Source organism: Neofelis nebulosa, chromosome 3 (genome assembly GCF_028018385.1).
Source record: "Neofelis nebulosa isolate mNeoNeb1 chromosome 3, mNeoNeb1.pri, whole genome shotgun sequence".
In the NCBI taxonomy this organism is placed as follows: domain Eukaryota; kingdom Metazoa; phylum Chordata; class Mammalia; order Carnivora; family Felidae; genus Neofelis; species Neofelis nebulosa.
In genome coordinates, this window is record NC_080784.1 from 205,658,333 (window position 1) to 205,678,231 (window position 19,899).

Genomic DNA, 19,899 nt, shown 5'->3' on the forward strand with positions numbered 1-19,899 from the left:
GAGAGAAGGTCAGACCACACTCTGTCAGGGTCAGCGCCTCTGCTGAGGCCGTGGGTCCCACAGGCCCTCTGTGCCCACACGACAGCACAGGCTCACCTTCTCCTGTAGTTGCAGTTGGGGCAGTCGGGCATGCTCAGCCGGGAGGACAACATGTGCCTCATGGCGTCCGTGAAGTTGTTCTCACCAGCAACTGCTTTCTTGTTGGTTAGCTGGAGGGAATCATCAAATGAGAGGTTAACTCTGCAAGACATATTCCCCAATCAGGTGGTCTGAGTTTTCAGTAATCATGGTAATATGTACCACGCCCATCTAGAAGCCAGCGGCCACAGCTTCCCAGAATAGGAAAGGGCCACGAAGGGGTGGGGGGAAAGGGGCAGACCTGAAATGTGCAGCAGCCCTTGGCTAGAGCTGCACAAAGGTCAGGGAGCAGGAACACCCCCCGCTGGTGCCTCACCAGCAGACACCAGCCTTGACCCCAAATGGCTGTGTGCTCGGGACTCACTAGGGACCAGGAGCTCAGAACTAAACCGTGGCCCCCAAGGAGCTCAGACCCTGAAAGAGGAAACCATGAGGTGGGAGGTGCTCCAGCCCAGATCTGTGCAGGAGGCCACGGAAATGGAAACAGAAAAGCAGCTCAGCAGGGCCAGTGTGTGTGGGGCGGGGGGTGATTCACAGGGGAGGCGGTTCGCTAGTACCTTCATCAGAGGCCAAAAAAAAAAAAAAAAAAAAAAAAAAAAAAAGCCTCTGGGTCAGAGGCAGAGCACTGAACTAAGCATCCAATGAAACACCTCTAGAAGGCCTACTGACACTAGGCTGAGCAGGAAAGGGGTCTTGGCAGACTGGGAGGAGAGCACCGTGCCCAACAGTGTAGCCTGGAGGCACACAGGCCTGCACACACAGAGCTGTAGCACGAGTGGCACTTGTGACACGTGATGGCAGCTGGCAGGTGGGAGCAAGGCCAGTTGGGGAGGATGCCCACTGCAGGGACAAGGACCAGCAACTGAAGGGGGTGGAGCCAGGAGTTACGTGGAAAGTGGCACCCAAACTTCCAATCAACTAGGCAAGCATCTGGATTTCAGAGAAGCCTGTGGACCAGCTCTGGCAACGGAAGGGGTGAGGCTGGAAGGGCCATTTGATAGGACAGAATCCATACAGGAAGGGTAGGGGGGGCCAGGGGCAGGAGAGCACGCTGAGCATGGTGCCCTCTACCTGTGGGGCCCAGAGGAGACCACAGGGGTGAGGACAGGGGGCACCAATGTCTGGAGAGGGCCAAGGGAGAAAAGCTGGCTGGAGAAAAGCAGCAGACGCCAGCATGTGGACGAAAATCAAGGGGCGCAAGCTTCCAAAGTCGAGTGCCCTGAGGCCATCATGACAAGTCACCGCCCGCCCCCCCCCCCGCCCCCCCCGCAAGCCTCAGTGGGTGCAGAGGGGCAGGGAAGAGCCTGTGGGGAAGCAGGGAGGCAGGGAGCGAGCAGCACTGTCAGCAGCCACACTGAACGTATGGCCCAGGTGTGTGGGAGGCTGGGAAACAGCCTGAGGGGGGTGGGCCCAGTCCCACTCTGTGACCCCACCACCTGCCTAGAGAGCACAGGGCTAGAGGGGGTCACTTGATAAACGGGTTTTTCCTTGAGGAATACAGAGGATGCAGAAACAGATAAGGAAAATTAGTTTATCTAGGATTCACAACACTGTCTCAGGAGCAGGCAGGGCGGTGTGGCCTTGAAATGGTGGGGTTTCCCGAGCTGCATTCCTGCTCTGGCGTGCAGCCTCCCCACAGCCTTACCTGCTCCTCAATGAATCGCCTTTGTTTGAAAAGCTCCCAGTCCTCTGTCAGCATGCGCGGTTTGGTTTTCATGGTCATCTAGTAAGGAGATGCAAACAAAAAACCTCAGTACCAGCAAGAGTCACCCAGGCGTCTGCGAGGGGAGATCTCAGATCTGGTGCAAGTGACAAACCACCTACAGAGGCTCCACCTCTTTCACGTGCTCTTCTTACGTGGGAAACATGGAGGAACTCACGTTAAAAAAAGAAATTAAGATGTCAGAGCTGAATCTGTCACCGCAGTAGTGAACATTCATCCTTTACCGAAAGCCTCTTATGTGCCCTGCCTGAACCAGAGATCCAGGAATGGAGATGACCCAGCCTGCCCGTGACGAGCCCGCGGACAGGACACCGGTGTCACAAAGGGGCGAATTTGGTACAACTGCACTCACACGAGGCCCCTGGAGGAGTCAAGTCCATAGAACAGAAGGTAGACGGGGGCACCAGGGGCTGGGAGGGGTGGGGGGAAGGGAGGGCTGTTGTGCAGTGGGACAGGGTGTCCTTCAGGGAAGGTGGAGACGTTCTACAGGCAGAGGCTGGGGACGCTCACAACCATGGGGATGTACTTACTGCCACTGAACTGGACACTTCACAGTGGTTAAAACTGTAGATTTTATGTTACGTGTATTTTACCACAATTAGAAAAGAAGCCCAACTGAGGGGGACAGGGAATAAAGAATGGGCTCAAAGGTACAGTTTTAGTGGGCGGGGGGAGGCTATGAAACAATGAAGTCTTGATGTTTATCTAAATGTATTCTTCTAATTGTTAAAAACTTAAGAATAACCTCTAAAAACATAGATGTGGGATTTGTATCTTCCAAATTATCCGAAGAAAGAAAAGGAGGCGGGGGGGACATATTTAATCCCACAGACAAGAAAATACTACCAATAAACCCTCCAAAACAAAACAAAAGTAATTTCAAAAAATAAATTCATGCTTTTGGAAGAAACATTTTTAATCATTTAAACCATAAGAAAAGAAATCAAAGTTGAAAGTACAGTCCACAGAAATAACTGACAATGAAAGCCCCACAAATCTGATTATGTAAGATGTGCCCAACATGTAGAAGAAAATGTACCGGTTTAGATGCATTTCTGAGAGAACGAAACAGAACAAAAGACTGAAAAGTATGTGTTCAACCTAACAAGCCAAAGGAACAAAATAAAAATGAGAAACAAACCCATAAGGCAGGAAGAAATTAAAGGTAAAAGCACAAATTATCAGGAAAATGAAGAAGCAAATGTGATCAATAAACACGGGAACACTGTTCTCCAAATTCCCTCCCAGGCCGACCAAGGGAAGAAAAGGCCCCACAGGAGAAGTGGGCCTGAGAAAGGGCAGACACAGGCAGGGGGGGCAGAAGGTAGACATTCACATCCAAAGAAAAGCTGTGAGCAGGTGGCTCACAGGCTGTTCCGCTGTGCCTGCACAGTGCTTTTTAAAAAGCTGAGTCAACATTAGAAAGCTCTTGAGATTCCACCTAAGGGCCAGACTTCTCTGGACGTCTTCGCAGCTCTGAGGCACCTGCCCTTTGCCGCCCTCCTGGCCGAGGGTGTGGTGTTTCCTTTGGTGCAGATGGTGCTCTCCATGCCAAGTGTGCCAGGGAGGCAGGCCGGGGGGGGCGGGGGGGGGCGTGGGCAGCAGCTCTCCCACAGCCTCCCCTCTGAGCACAAGCTTGTAATCCCTTGTCTAAACGATGCAGACAACTTCCTAGGCGAACATCAATTTGTGGAGCTGACTCATGAAGCAAAACCCCCAGAACAGACAACAAAGTAAAATGTAAACTGAAAAGGCAGCATGAGGTCTAGAATCCTCGCTCCTCCTCCCTGCAAAACAAATCATGCCCCAGGTTTTAGGGTGCATTCCCTCAAATCCTTTATGGAAAAAAAAATTTTTTTAACTGGATGCTGCTAAAAACATCATGGAAAGTTTCTCAATTCATTCTACGAGACTAGCATAACCTTTATGCAAAACAGAGAAGGCCTCAAAGACAAAGAGTCAATGATACCTCAGAATACAGACACCAAAATCCTAGTATCAGCTACTTAAATCTAGCTATGGGTTAACAGAGAATACACCATAATCTAGTAAGACGTTAATTCCAGGGATGCAAACATGTCTCAAAATTAGGAAACCTAATCTCTCACTTCATATAGAAAAATACATAAAAGAAAAAACCATACAATCAAATTCAGTATCTATTTCTGCTTTTTACAAAAATCGTAACTTTAATAAGCTAGAAAAGGGAGCCTTCCTTAATTTGCCAAGAACTATCATCAGTAAGCGAGGCAAGCACGTGACCTAACGGGAAGCCAGAGCAGAGCACAGTGCCAACAGCAGTAGCCGACAGCAGTAGGCATTCGTGCTGTGCCGAAGGCTTTAACCGAAGCCAAACAAACCAGTTCAAGTGCCAGAGAGGGTAAGACAAAACATTATTGTAGGGGTCACGGTCTCCTAGAAAATTCGAGGCAGCCAACTCAGAAACTCCTGGAGAGTAAGGGCATTGGGTGGAGTGCCAACAGCGTGACAGTGCGGCCCCAACACCCGAAGCCCCCAGGTATAAACTTGGTAGGAAACGGTAAAATCATAACACAGAATACAAAAACAAACAAACAAACAAACAAACAAAAAAAAAAAACCTAAAAAGAGAATATATACCATCTTCTTGAATGGGAAGATTCAATATCGGTGCCAGTCCTCCCTTTACGTGACATACGTCTGCTGTTTTTAGGAAAAATCTTTTTCTCACAAGTAGCTATCACTATGGCACATTTAAAGACGATTTTAAAGGAGCTACACATTAGGAAAGGTAGTAATTTCTGTATTTTAGTACAGAACTCGGCACACACTCAATAGAACTACTCTTTTGACCCTCTCCTCACATCCTCTGTGATTAACTTTTCCGAACATTTGGGTACCTGCAGGCTTATGTATGTGTCAAATAACAAATAAAGGATAAGTTTTAAAAAGCAAGCAAAAACAAGTGATTTAAAGCTGTCAGCCGTCGGGGCGCCTGGGTGGCGCAGTCGGTTAAGCGTCCGACTTCAGCCAGGTCACGATCTCGCGGTCCGTGAGTTCGAGCCCCGCGTCAGGCTCTGGGCTGATGGCTCGGAGCCTGGAGCCTGTTTCTGATTCTGTGTCTCCCTCTCTCTCTGCCCCTCCCCCGTTCATGCTCTGTCTCTCTCTGTCCCAAAAATAAATAAAAAACGTTTAAAAAATAAATAAATAAATAAAAAATAAAGCTGTCAGCCGTCTCCCATGTCCATGCTTACTTGTGAATACTCAATTATTTTACAGATGTTTTGAAACCTTGAAATTACTACATAATTCCTAAACTACTACTCGATTAGAAGTGACTGATGTCCATTCCAAGGGTTCTAGAAAGACTGGTACCTTCCAGATGCTAAAATTACTCAGTTTCCCTAATTTGTATTAATGGCATCATGGTTTCTTGATAGGTCAGTGAAAATAAATTTTTGGTTGCTTTAGTAAAGAGGATGTCTTTTCTTTGTGGGGAAAAAAAGGGAAAATACCTTTTTTTCCTTTTTCTTATTGTGGTAAAATACACATAACATAAAATTTGCCATCTTAACCATTTTTAAGTGTACAGTTCAGTGGTATTAAGTACATTCACATCATCGTACAAACATCCCTACCATCCATTCCCAGAACTTTCTCATCCTCCTCAAATGACACTCTGTCCCCATTAGTAATAACTCCCCGTTCTCCCCTCCCCCCCCCCCACTTCCCCGGCTCTGGTCCCCATGAATTAACACTTTCTGTCTCTAAGAATCTGACTATGGTAGAGACCTCATATAAGTGGAGTTCTACTATATTTATTCTTTTGTGTCTGCTGTATTTCACTTGGAGTCCTATTTTCATTCATATTTTTGGTCTTCCATTTAGGTCCTTGATCTACCGAGTTAATTTTTGCATATGGTGTGAGGTAAGGTTCCAATGTCATTCTTCTGCGTATGGGTAAGTTTTGAAATCACAAAGTGTGAGTCCTCCAGTTTTGTTGTTCTTTTTCAAGATTGTTCTGGATACTCTGGGTCTCCTGAGATTGCATATGAATTTTAAGATGGGTTTTTCCTTTTTCTTAATGTTTATTTTTGTGAGGGAGGGATGCAGAGAGAGGGGGGGACAGAGAATCCCAACCAGGCTCTGTACTGACAGCTGCGAGCCCAATGTGGGGCTCAAACTCATGAACCGCAAGATCATGACCTGAGCTGAAAGACAGACACTCAACTGACTAAGCCACCTAGGTGCCACAAGATGTATTTTTCTATTTCTACAAAAACAACTTTACGATTTTGACAGGGATAGCATGGAGTGTGTAGACCACTTTAGCTAATACAGACATTTTAACATTATTAAGTCTTCCAATGAACATGGCATGTACTTCCCTTTATGTCTTTAATTTCTTTCAGAAAGTTTAACGGTTTTCACTGTATAAACCTTCCACCTTCTTGAGTGAATTAATTTATAAGTATTTTACTCATTTTGATAGTGTTGTAAATGGGATTTTTTATAATTTCCTTTGCAGATTATTTGTTGTTAACGTACAGAAATATAACTTTTTGTGCACTGACTTTGTTCTTGATGCTTTGCTGAATTCATTTATTAGTTCTAGTATTTTTTTTTTTTTACAGTCTTTAGGATTTTCTACACATAAGATCATATCATCCACAGAGATAATTTACCTTCTCCCATCCCAATTTGGATGCCTTTTATTTTTCTTGCCTAATTGCTCTGACCGGAACTTCTAGTATCATGTTGAATAGAAGCAGAGAAACCAAGCAACCTTGCCTTATTCCTCATCTTAGAGGAAATGCTTTCAGTCTTTCACCACTGAGTATGATGGTTCCCGTGGATTTTCACACATGGCTTTCTTATGTGGAGGTAGTTCCCTTCTGCTCCTAGTTTGTTGAGTGTTTTATCATGAAAGAGGGTTAAATACTGTCAAATGATTTTTGTGCATCAACTGAGACTATCATTTTTTTTTTTTTTTTTACCCCCTCCACTCTGTTGATGTAGTCTATTACACTGATTAATTTTCACATATTGACCCTCCTTCCATTCCAAGAATAAATTCCACTTGGTCATGGTGTAAAGTTCTTTCAATATATTTATGAATTCTGTTTGCTTCTGTTTTGTTGAGAATTTTGCTCCAATGTTCTTAAGGGATGCTGGCCTGTAGTTTTGTTGTTTTTACGGTGTCTGTGGGGCTTTAGTATCAGGGTAATGCTAGCCTCACAGGATGAGTTGGCGAGCTTCTCTCCTCTTCAATTTTTTGGAAGGACTGATGTTAATTCTTCTTTAAATATTTGACAGAATTCACCTGCGAAGCCGACAGGTCCTGGGCTTTGCTCTGCTGGGAGATTTTTGATTAGTGATTCAGTCTCCATACCAGCTGTAGCTCTATTCAGACTTCCTGTGTCCCTGTGACTTAGTCTCAGCAGGTTCTGTGTTTCCAGGAATTTGTCCGTTTCATCTAAAGGGATCTGATTTGTTGGTGTTCTGTTCTGATACTGTTCACAGTACTCTTTTACCATTCTTATTTCTGTAGAATCAGTAATAATGTTCCCACTTCGTTTCTGATTTTAGTAATTGAGTCTTCTCTCTTTTTTTCCTAGTCTATATAGCTAAAGATTTGACAACTTTGATGATCTTAAAGAACAAACGTCTGGTTTCACTGTTTCTTCTACTCTGTATTTTATCTGCTGTAATCTTTATTGTTTCTCTCCTTCTGCCAGCTTTGGGTTTAGTTTGTCTTTTTTCCCTAGATCCTTAAGTTGCCAAGTTAGGTTGCTGATTTGAGATCTTTCCCACTTTTTACTGTAAGCATTTAGAGCTGTAAGAACATGTACTTTTATTTATTTATTTTTTTAATGTTTATTTATTTTTGAGAGAGAGAGAGAGAGAGAGACAGAGAGAGAGAGAGAGAGACAGCGCAAGTGAGAGCAGGGGAGGGGCAGAGAGAGAGGAAGAGAGAATCCCAAGCACGCTCTGTGCTGTCAACATAGAACCTGACACGGGACTCGAACTTATGAACTGCAATACTTAACCAACTGAGTCACCCAGGTGCCCTAGAACATGACTTTTAAAGAAATAAATTTAATTTCAGGTTTACTTTTTAAAGTAAGACTGTACTCTCCTTCCTAGAGAAAATAACCATATTGCTGTTTTTACATATACTCCATTTTCATCAGAATAGCAGTGATAATACTATACATTACATTCCTAAATAGACATTTAATTTCAGGGACAGATCCATTAAGAAAATTCCTATTCCCAAAGGTTTTCTCCATTTCTGCAAAGTCTCAGTCTTTCCTTTTTTCTAAGAGTTGTCCTGAGGCATTTATGTGTTTAGTCACAGTTTAACTGGAGAAATGAAGGAAGAATTTCTAAAACCAGAACTGCATTTATATTCATCCTACCTATAACATGAAAAGAGAAAGCATCCACGGGGTCTGCAGTAGGGCAGATCCAAATCCCAGAGTCTCAAAAGTAAAACAGAGCTCTGTCAGTGCTCCCTTATCACTCCTTATACCCTGTTATCTTGGAAAGGGCGGTTTTGAATTCCTCCTCCTCTATCCACCCTCCTGCAGTTTTAGAAAGGCGGGCAGGCAGGCTGGGGTGCCCTCTGGAAGTCCCACACTCTGTCCTAAGAGGCTCCTGCTAACCAGTTGCACCTGCCCTCAGGCCCCATCTCCAAGAGGAGGGCCCTGCCTTCTTGGTCCTCCTCCGTCCCTGTCAGCACCTGCCAAGTACAATCAACTATGTTCTGTCTGCGCTCTTTTTCTAGATGGTGAGAGACCGAGAATGGGCTCTGAATGGCAGAGCTTTCAGGAAGTGGTTCCTGAAATTACAAGGCTCAGGAGCTCCCAAGGGCCTCACAGACTCTTGAGGGGACACTGAGCCAGGTGGCAGCCCATGCAGGTGACGGTGGGTGTAGCCAGGCCAACAGTGACCTGATTAACAGCTGCTGCCACCCTCAGGCACAACTGAATGAAGACCACTGTGGCACCGCAGTATCTCTGCTCCCTCTGGAAAGTCAGTGGCCAGAATCCCCCAACCTGCACCTACCTCCCCATTCCCTGTCACCGCACCTGCACCTCCCCGTCCCTGGTCACCCTGGCACACGTGCCTGGCCCACAACATCTCCTGGCAGCACACACTCACCTGCTCATCGACATAGGCGTCGATCCTCTGCTGGCACTCCAGCCACTCCTCAGCCACCCTGCGCAACTCCTCCTCGGAGCGCTGGTACCGTTGCAGCAGGGTGCTGTATGTGTCCTCGTTGCACGTGTCGTGTGTTGTGGTCCCCAGCCTAGGGAGAGAGGCATCTCAGCAAAGGAAAGGGGTCCAAAGGCTCCAGGCCAGAGACGGGAGTTTTGCTTCCGTCACCTCCTCTCCCGATGTGCCAAGTGGGACACCGCTAAGCACTGCACCAGGCTGCTGTGAGGCACCCAGAACAGAATCTGGAATCAAGGAGAAGCTCAAAGAAGAGCTCAAAAAAAACAAAAAAACAAAAAAACAAAAAAAAACAAACCACCAAACAACACTCTTCTAAAAGACCAAGATTCTGAGGCTGTTCTGGGCTCTGCACAGTGACTGGGTGGGCCCGGGGCCTGAGAACACAGCCCTCTGGCTGGCTGTTCATCAGTCCCAGAGCAGCCGCTTTCTCTCCCATTCCTGCTTCCACAGCCTTGCTCATCACAGACAGATTCCCATGCTTCACGCAAAGCCCATCTTCTATGTAATGTCATCCTGCCTCTCTTGTACCACTTGGAAAACGGGGATGTTAAGGGAGACCGGTATCTGCCCGGCACACATTTTTCTTCCCCCTTCTACAGAAGTGAGAACTGCTCTCCTCCTATACCATGATACAGGTTCCATTTTGAGCCAATGGAGAGCAAAGCAGTCAGGGGTCCCGGGACATCTTTGGTGGGGTAATCGGAGCACAATGTGTAGGCACAGGGCTTACATTCAAGCAGAGCTGGACTGGAATCCAGAGAGAAAACGAAGAATGTCCTCACGGCACATGGCATCAGTGGCTGAACACACGGGTCACTATCTAAATATTCACTTTGTAAATGCATAATAACACCATGGAAAGATACTCACGGTAACCTCGATTACAAATACCATGCATGTGAAAAAATAAGTGATAAGGAGAACGAAATGAAGTCACTTTTGGTAAGTTTATTCACAAACCTAATTAAACATTTCCCGAACAATTAATATTATATATTTAAAATAAAATCCAGTTGGGCGATCGCTGCTAATACCCATAACAACAAATAAGCAGACAGTGAGGCTCCTGGTCTTGCCACAGGGAAGGAAACAGGTCTGATGAAGCTTCTGGATCCAGCACCAGCTCTCCGGCAGCACAGACAGAAAGCCTGTGCGGTGCCCTGTGAGCACGCAGGCTGCAGGGTCCACACTCTGGGCATCTCTGAAGGGTCAAGGGCTCAGGTTCTTCAACAGATAAATTACAAGGGACAGGATGGGTGGGGTGGGGACCGGGAGGTTAAAGAATTACCAAAGACATGGGGAAAAGAAGGGGTGGGGAATTGTTAGTTAACCATGATGGAGTCTCCGGGGTGATGAAAAAGTTCTGGAAATAGATACTGGTGATGGTTGCCCAATACTGTGAATGTAATTAATCCAAATGAATTGTCCACTTAAATGTGGCTAAAATGGCAAGTCTTATGTTGTACATACTTTACCACAATTTTTAATAGCTGACGATGTAATATACCAACAGCCATTGAACTGTGTACTTTAAATGAGTGAATTGTATGGCATGTAAATTGTATCTCAGCAAAGCTGTTCAAAAAAAAAAAAAAAAGGAGAGAAATAACTTTCTTGAACTTAGTTGGTTCCTTTACATGAGGTCAGCCTCGCTTAAATAATTCGTGTTTGAAAAAAACCAAAATACAAAAGATACATCAAACAAAAAACTAGGCAAGACGATGGCAACACACACCTGAGTAATATGAGAAGAAAAAAAAGAAAGAGCAGGACTACCACGGCAGCCAGTTCAGCAGCAGCTCAGGGAGAGGACCCTGTGTCTGGACGGGCCACACAGAGGTACTGACTTCCTGGGGGCTGTGCTCACGGGTGGCCATGAGATGCTCACCTGCCAACAATTCATTTAGCTATACATTTGCTTTGTGTAATTTTCTCTATGTTTTACTTTATAATAAAGTGAAGCTCAAACCTGAATTATTCTTGGGTCTGAAAAGGGAGTCTGCCAGGGAGCACAGAAGAGCTTTGGGCATCACCAGTCCTCCTGGGGAATGCTCTCTTGCCTCCTCCCCAGCTCGGTCCCCATCTCTATTTCCCTGGCTCCCACCCTGCTCGCATGAGCAATACTTCAGCCTGACCCCAGAATTAACGTTCAAGACTAAAACACTGCCAGTCTCTGGAGTCTTACCATCATGTGCAATGAGTGAGTAAGAAATCTGGAACTAAGGCACAGTTTCGGAACACGTTTCAGGTACTGCTCACTCAGCCCCAGTTTGATGATAAGCCCATCAAACTGACTGGCTCACCAGAACAAGAAAGTACAAGGCCCTGGAATCTTGCTGTAAGAACCCTCCCCCTTCCCAAAACTCATGTCTTTTCATAAAAAGTGCTTTTGGTGGATCTCAATGTCGTGACTAGGGACAAAACCATGTTTTGCATTTCAAACTCACAATTTTGAATATTTTCCCCTCTTTCTTCTGTGTGGGGGGGGGGGTCAAAGTTAGGACACTCAGGGATCCATGTCCCCACCACGGAATGTGCCAGATGCTTGCAGAGTGGACACAGAGGGAAAGGGTGGGCGGAGAAGAGGCTGTGGGGAAAGGGAAGGGGATGTCGGCAGGGGTCAGGAGCCAAGCAGAGCATAGGCCACACCCACACAACACTTTGTTCTGATCTCTCTGCCTCCATTACCTTTATCCAACTGCTTTTAGAGTTCTTCTTTCTCTAGAGGTGACTGTTAAGTGAGAACAGTTATGATCCCTCAGATAGAATTTAGGAATATGGGAAATGAAAACTAGGTTGATACATGGGTTTCAAGAGAAGAAAAAAGTGCTATGTAAGTCAACTACGATAATTTATTTACTTAAAAAATAATTTCCCTTTGGGGCTCTTGGGAGGCTTAGTCGGTTAAGCCTCCGACTTTGGCTCAGGTCATGATCTCGTGAATCGTGGGTCCAAGCTGTGCTGACAACTCAGAGCCTGGAACCTGCTTTAGATTCTGTCTCCATCTCTCTCTGCCCCTTCCCCGCTCACACACTGTCTCTCTCTGTCTCTGTCTCTCTCAAATATAAACAAACATTAAAAAAAAAATTCCCTTCTTTGTCAATCTGGTCCAAATAAATTTCAGCATGGACATTTAAATAAAGGTGACCGTGGTCCATGCTGTTATTAAGCGTCTAGAGTGTAGGAGTCTGGTCACATGTGGTTAAGTCCATAGAACAAAATCACCACGCTGCAGAACCCAGGAAGCATGCACCTGGCTAGGCAGCACACAGGGAATGCAGACCCAAAGAGGCTCCTCCCAACTGAGCACAGCCACGTGGGAACACACACACACACCCCCAGCCGCATCAACCAGGGCAAATGCCCTGCATACTGCACTTGGCACACCCATCCTGGCACACATGAGGAAGCCCCACGGATACTCTACACCAGTAAGAAGAACCCAAGCCCTGAACAAAGGCACGGAGGGAGCATCTGAGAGACCCAAATCCCTGCCCTCAGCGCCCAGGAGCCCCTTGGCATTGTCGGGTCCATGCTGGAGCCCTCCTCTCCCCTCCCACACCCTCTCCCCATTCCCCCTGCACACCTGAGTGCCGCAGTACAGACTACGTCACAGCCACCGGGCCAAGCCTGAGTCTTGTCAAAGTAAAATCCTATGTCCTTGTCCTTATTTACAAGGAATTTGTGGTATTAAATCTTTTTTTGCCCCAAGTTTTTATTCAAATTCTAGTTAGTTAACATATACGGTAAAATTGGTTACAGTGTAGAATTTAGTGATCCATCACTTTGCGGTGCTAAATCTTAGAGGCATTGTTGCGGAGTTTGTTATTCTAAAGTTTAATTGTATTGCTCTCAGGGTTTTGAGTTTCTGTCCAAACTGTATTTTTCCCTAAACCCTGCGACTTTTTGGGCAAGAACCTGCACACTGCAGTGGTGTTCAGATGTACACATGCTACACCACAGGGAAAAGGCCCATGCTGTCACCTCACAGAGACACATGCAGATTAAGACCAGATACCTGATCTGTGACACCAGTGCCGGCAAGTTGCTCTGGAGAAGTGGCTCCGAAAAGACCAGGTTTTCAAACAGATGTTTATTATGCAGCTCCCACGTCACCTGGAACTTTTTCAAGTGTTCGTTTTCCTAGTTAAAATAAATAAATAAATAAACAAACGAAGATGTACTGTGCTGATGAAGACTAAAAACTTCCCAGAAGAATCCGCCCCCGCCATCCTCTACACAGGCCCGAACATCCTGTGGACGAGGGGTCGCTGCTCCCTGCGCACCCAGAGCACAACCTGATGCGGGTATCTGGCCACACGCACACGGGACCCCCATCTCTCCTCCCTTCTAAACCCTTCACACAGAGAAAGGGGGTAAGACACACACAGCTGAAGAAACAACAGAGGGAGAGAGAAACACATGCGTATATTTGATGGTCATTCCGTACAACTGTGCTTCCAAAACGCACTGCAAGTCCTACTCTTCACACAATTTAAATGCACACAAACCCTCTGATATGACAGGAGAATCCTTTTCTTGCCTGTCTTGAGAAATCTCCCATTCTGATATTGGCAATATCCCAAATAATTGCCCCACCAGTGATATGCCGTGAAAAGTCAGGTCTTTCCTTTCCCTAACAAACGCAGCCAAACTCATCAGTTACTTGAGACATCTTTTAAACATTCAGGAGTGTCCTGGCCATCACGGACGGTGACATCCGTTTGCCCTCAACGCAAGGTGACCAGGAGAGACAGCGGCACCTTCCCTAAACGCGGCATTCACTTCTACCGGATCTTGCTACAAGCAAACGCCTGTGTGGGAAGCGATGCTTCCACCAGGAAGCTACAGGTGCGCACTACCTGCGTCTCACGTCCACAGGGAGATGCTCCTTCCCTAAGCAACCGCCAACTCTGGGCACTGCTCAGCAAGATGCAGCCAACAGTCCATGAGACAAAGTACTCACAGTGAGCACCTTCAGTGGTCTGTTCCACAAGTTAGCCAAAGTGAATCAAAGTGATCACACCTGCAGATGTGAGTAAACGTCCACCCAAGAACACTCCATGTCTTGCCCCCTGATAACGGGCTGGCACGGGGGCTGAGAGACTGAATTAAAACCATCGTCTCCTGTTCCTGAGCACAAACACCAGTGAGACCGTGCTCAGCGCACAACAGTGGCACCACCACACTGCAGATGTGTGTCCGCTCCGCCACCTCCAGTGCTCTCCTCATACCCTACAGAGAGAGAGAGCTGGTTAAGGAACCCGTGATGCTTGCAGAGAACCTCAAACCCCCAGTGTCGTCCATGTTTCCAGAGCTTGCTCTCACTCCCGTAGGCGTGCTTTTTCAACACCTGTATTCAATACAGGAACACTGGCCCAGGAACCAATAAACTCAGCCCCATTTCTGGAATGAGAAACCATTACCCCAAAAATGTACTAAGGACGTGGCCACAGAGGACATGTCGAACATGCCACGTGTCACGGACCTCAGCAGAGACTACTCTGTGCAGGTGCTGTGCCAGGTACAGGAACACAAAGACCAGAACCGTAGGTCCCTGCTCCCCAGGAGTCACCAGGGGACAGAGTAGTAGGCAGTGATCCGATTCACAATTCGTCTCTACAACAGAGAACATGTAGGAGCTAAGGCAGCAGCCAGAGCAGTCCCTCGGCCAGCTGAGGGGGGCTCCGGGAAAGACGTGCACTCACAGCTACAGAGGGGGCGGGTGGAGGGGGGAGCAGCGCCTGTGTGTGAGTGTGGCCGGGACTCGGTGCTGCCTGAGCCAGAGGCGCCGAGAACAAGCTCGCCAATGACTCAGGCTTGGGCTTTTATATCCAGGCTAGTTTTACTTTTCACATTCAACTGCAAGAAGGTTTTGGGATTTGGAAGAAGAAAGAGAAGATATTTAGAATCAAGTTCTGTAACAGACCTTGAGAAATACCAGGATAGTCAAGATTCTTCTGTCCTTGTGGACAGAAATTCAGATTTCATGATTACTGCAGTCTAGCAAGGCATTTCTTAGACAGTGGCAAGCATAACTTTAGTCCTAATTTTATTTTAATATTTAAAATAAACTTTTTCCATCGGGCTCTGTGCTAACAGCTCAGAGCCTGGACCCTGCTTCAGATTCTGTCTCCCTCTCTCTCTCTGCTCCTCCCCCACTCATGCTCTCTCTCTCAAAAATAAACAAACATTTAAAAAAAATTTTTAGGGGCGCCTGGGTGGCGCAGTCGGTTAAGCGTCCGACTTCAGCCAGGTCACGATCTCGCGGTCCGTGAGTTCGAGCCCCGCGTCAGGCTCTGGGCTGATGGCTCGGAGCCTGGAGCCTGTTTCTGATTCTGTGTCTCCCTCTCTCTCTGCCCCTCCCCCGTTCATGCTCTGTCTCTCTCTGTCCCAAAAATAAATAAAAAACGTTGAAAAAAAAAAAAAAAATTAAAAAAAAAAAAAATTTTTAATAATAAATAAAATAAAAATAAAAGTAAAAATAAAATAAAATAAAATAAAATAAAATAAAATAAAATAAAATAAAATACATTTTGTTAAATGTGACCCTATCGGGATACCTGGGCGGCTCAGTCATTTGAGCATCTGACTCTTGATTTCAGCTCAGGTCACAATTCCAGAGTCATGAGATCAAGCCCCTTGTTGGGCTCTGCACTGAGTGTGTAACCTGCTTAGGATTCTCTCTCTCTGTTCCTCCCTCAGCCCCTCTGCCCCACTCATGCACTCTCTCTCTCTAAAAATAAAATAAAGTAAAATTTAATTTAATTTAATTAAAAAAAATAAACTATGACCCCATCATCCTGATTCTTCAGGGCAGTGTGGAATAAACCCACAAGTACATTTCCCATGAAAGTCATGTTTTTTAAAAATTCTTTCTTTTAAAAAAAAATTTTTTTTCAACGTTTTTTATTTATTTTTGGGACAGAGAGAGACAGAGCATGAACGGGGGAGGGGCAGAGAGAGAGGGAGACACAGAATCGGAAACAGGCTCCAGGCTCCGAGCCATCAGCCCAGAGCCCGACGCGGGGCTCGAACTCACGGACCGCGAGATCGTGACCTGGCTGAAGTCGGACGCTTAACCGACTGCGCCACCCAGGCACCCCAAAAATTCTTTCTATGTCTAGATGTATGCCATGGGTTCTGCAGAATCAGAAAAACAGGAGATGTTTCCAAGAGAAGCCAGCCGAGTTAGCAGAGAACTTAGCAGGCAGGGTTTGCGCAGCAAGCCAATTTGCTGCTTTAAGGAAAATAATTGACCGGATTTGTGACCAATCAAAAATCAGAACTTTGGAAAAAAATCAAGCTTTCAAGCAAAAATCAGAACTTTGGAAAATTGCCACTGGCCTTGAAGCTTCTCCATTCTGATAAGGATCAGTGGTGACAGTAACAAAGGTCACTTTTTATACTGAATATCATCAGGAAGATGTGCACTAAATTATTCAGTGAACCAGTATTTTCCAAATAACCAATGCATGATGCTAGAAACCCATGCATGGGCACATCCACTCAAAGTGTGGGCTACAATAATGGTTCTGATGTTAACAATACAGTCAGCTCAAGGGTTTCAGAGTCTACACTGCAACTAACCATTAACAGGCTCTGGGGGCATCTGCGTGGCTCAGTCAGTTAAACGTCTGACTTCGGCTCTGGTCACAATCTTGAGGTTTGTGAGTTTGAGCCCGAGGTGGGTTCACTGCTGGCAGTGTGGAGCCTGCTTCAGATCCTCTGTCCCCCTCTCTATCCCGCTCTCGCTTGTGCACGTGCTCTCGCTCTCTCTCTCTCTCTCTCTCTCCCAAAGATAAACATTTAAGAAGCACTAAGGCACTGTTGTACTCTCCAAGAAAAATGGCTGAAAAGGCTACTAAAATACTCCTCCGTTTTCCAAATACACATCTGCGTGAGGCAGGATTTTCATCAATAACGTCAGCCAAAGTAACCTATGACAACAGCATGAGCAGAGAAGCAACTAGAAGAATCCATGTGTCCTCTGTTTGAGCCATGAACTATGGAGATTTGCAAAAATGTAAATGACGCCCCTCTTCTTACTAAATATGCTTCAGAAAATAGTTCTTTTTGGGGCGCCTGGGTGGCTGAGTCAGTTAAGTGTCCGACTTCGGCTCAGGTAGTGATCTCGCGGTTCGTGAGTTCCAGCCCCACGTCAGGCTCTGTGTTGACAGCTTGGAGCCTGAAGCCTGCTTCGGATTCTGTGTCTCCCTTTCTCTCTGCCCCTCTTCCATTCATGCTCTGTCTCTCTCAAAAATAGACATTAAAAAGAAAGGAAGGAAGGAAGGAAGGAAGGAAGGAAGGAAGGAAGGAAGGAAGGAAGGAAATAGTTTTTATTTTAAAATATGTGCTATTTATGTTATGTAATGGGGCTCATCTCAAAAGTGATTTAATAGTTTTAAATTTGTTTTAATTTCAATACAGCAAATATTAACAGATAAAATATACAAAGACAGAAAAGCCCTTTGGAGTCCTCAGTTTTTAAGTTTAAAGGGCCCCAAGTCCAAAAATGTTGAGAACTGCTGCCTTCAGGCACTAACTTTAACTCAATCTTAACTCAGCTGTGTCAATTTCTTATCCTGCAAAGATCACCAGCTGGGCCTGGAAGGATATTGTTACAACTGTGTGACCCTTGTTGGATCCTGATTTGAGCGCTCCAACCATAAAAGAGGCTCTGGAGGTAATTGAGAATTTTTATATAGACTGGGTGTGAGTCAGTGATAAGAAGTCATAGTCAGCTTTTGTGACACGACAAGGTTACTGTGGTTACCTGGGATGACGCCAAGCCCTCTACGTGCACGTTGCTTGATTTACTGACATGACAGCCTCCATCACCGTCAAGTGACCTGTGGGCTTGGGAGTTGCGATACCCCACCGACAGCACTTGTTGAGACCACAAGCCGAGGAGGCAGTTGGTTCACAGTTACACACTTTTGGGGAGGCTGTACTTCACCTCTGCCCACCCCAAGATCACAACGGGCATACGCCCTTGCCATCCCTCCAGTCTGAGGGCCTCTCCTTCGCTCTCACAGGGAGGTGGTGGCCATTTGCAGGCCCAGCACTGCGCGCCGATGCCACCCGGGGTTGGACCTAGGCTGTACATCCTGTCTTCCAGGATTATAAATCCTTGGAGTGAATGGTGGCTTTGGGGCACACAAGTTACTCAGAATTCCAGCTGCCGGTGTGTTTTTCACCCCTAAGGCTTCTTGCCTCTCATGCCACCTCAGCAATGTGTTGTAAAAGCTCGTATCTTGTTTTAGTTTCTGTCATCCAGTAATTCAGTTGTTTCCCTTGAAGGAAGGAAGCGTTCAAGGTATCTCGTCTGCTGTACCACCGGAAACCAAAGAGAGTATCTCCATGTGCAACCAAAGTGACATAAATCACCGACCAAACTACATTTTGTTCTTTGCGCTTACGAATTTTTTTCCAAACCACAAGAAAATATTTCTACGTAAATTTCTAGGAATTTGCTCCAAGAAGCAGGGTCCAAATCAATCTGTTTGGTTCCAGAGCCATATTCCGCTCTAACTGCCTGAGGAGGGCCTGGACTTAAAGCACCAGCTGGGGCACTGCGGTAGCACTCTTCACTGCTATGCACGAAGTTCACACAGCCAGGAGACGCTCTTAACTTCGGCTGTCCCCTCTCACAGCAGACTCAGGAAGGTCTCAAGGTTGTGGTCACAGAGGAGACGGCACTAGATGTGAACTTCTGACTTACTTTCAGTAAGTCGAGGCAGAAGAGGAAGAGTTGCATGAGACACGCCAGGAAGGAGTGAGGTGTCAGAGGCGAGCCTGGCCCCGCTCGGGGCGCTGGCATCCAGTTGCAGAATCGCATCTTGAAGCAGAGACTCTGCCCCTCCCACTCAGCAGTCCTTTTCTCACAACACAAGCTCTCCTCGAAGATGCAGGGAGTCACTTACAGGAATGGCAAGGTCTACCACAGGAATGCTTGAGGAAGTCCGTGAACCCCCTGAAATTACTTGCGTGCCTGTAAATTTCTCTAGCAGGGAGCTCTATCAACTTTAGAGTCACGTAAAGACCATTACATTTAAAACTTTAGGGATTACTGATTACTGTATTTGTTTCAAAATGTAGTTTTACCCATGAGAAAGTACTCAAAACTAGCCCAATGAAGTATCATTTAAATTTTCTTCTTATGTTTATTATTTTGAGAGAGAGAGAGAGAGCGTGAGCAGGGGAGGGACAGAGAGAGAGGGAGACACAGAATCCGAGACAGGCTCCAGGCTCTGAGCTGTCAGCACAGAGCCTGACGCGGAGCTGGAACTCACGAACCCAGGCGCCCCTGAAGTATCATTTAATAATAAAATTTAGGTGATGAGCAACAGCTCCACAGACTACCAGCAAATTGCTATTTCTGTAACAGTCCAGAAAGCATGAATGGCTGGTCTCTTGGGTACCATGGTCTCCTTCCAACTGGCAGCTGCACTGACTGCCAGGGCTGACCGAAGGCACTCGTCTCCAGCTTAGCTGGTTTCCAGTAACTGTACTTCCACTCTGTGCCTCTTTCTACCCACCTGTGCTAACTTACCTTTGTGAAGTGGTCAGAAAGGACACTCCTTTGTTAGCACTACCAGACAGGTATGTGGGGTGGGCGGGGGGAGGTGTTCTCACTTGTTTCTGTGAACCCATCCTTAACCCAGGGTTGGACTGTGCAATCAATGACCGAAAGCCACAGGGCTGTCAGGAAGTGCCCTCTACAGGACTCATGCTCTGCGTGCGCACACTGACAGCAGAGCTAACAACTCAAGACAGAAGCCATCTCTCTTTCTTTTCCCTGTTAATGCACACAC

The 19,899-nt window shown here is 46.3% G+C and overlaps 1 protein-coding gene and 1 long non-coding RNA gene across 12 annotated transcripts in view; one reads left to right on the forward strand and one right to left on the reverse strand.

The window, feature by feature from the left end:
- FAM193A (family with sequence similarity 193 member A) overlaps nucleotides 1-19,899 on the reverse strand; it is a 165,602-nt gene that overhangs the window by 46,507 nt on the left and 99,196 nt on the right. For all 11 annotated transcript variants that reach the window (XR_009258691.1, XR_009258694.1, XR_009258693.1 and 8 more), the window contains exons 6-9: nucleotides 13,101-13,225; nucleotides 9,008-9,155; nucleotides 1,784-1,861; nucleotides 97-209 (exon numbers count right to left, since the gene is read on the reverse strand). Coding sequence is in view for 6 of the 11 variants with exons in the window: in XM_058719610.1 (XP_058575593.1) it covers nucleotides 97-209; nucleotides 1,784-1,861; nucleotides 9,008-9,155; nucleotides 13,101-13,225 (464 nt within the window). In the remaining 5 variants the exon portion in view is untranslated. The remainder of the gene's footprint in view (nucleotides 1-96; nucleotides 210-1,783; nucleotides 1,862-9,007; nucleotides 9,156-13,100; nucleotides 13,226-19,899) is intronic.
- On the forward strand, nucleotides 2,006-9,009 carry LOC131506045 (uncharacterized). The gene is made up of 3 exons (XR_009258703.1): nucleotides 2,006-2,251; nucleotides 5,729-5,768; nucleotides 8,631-9,009. It is a non-coding gene; the product is annotated as an uncharacterized LOC131506045 (long non-coding RNA).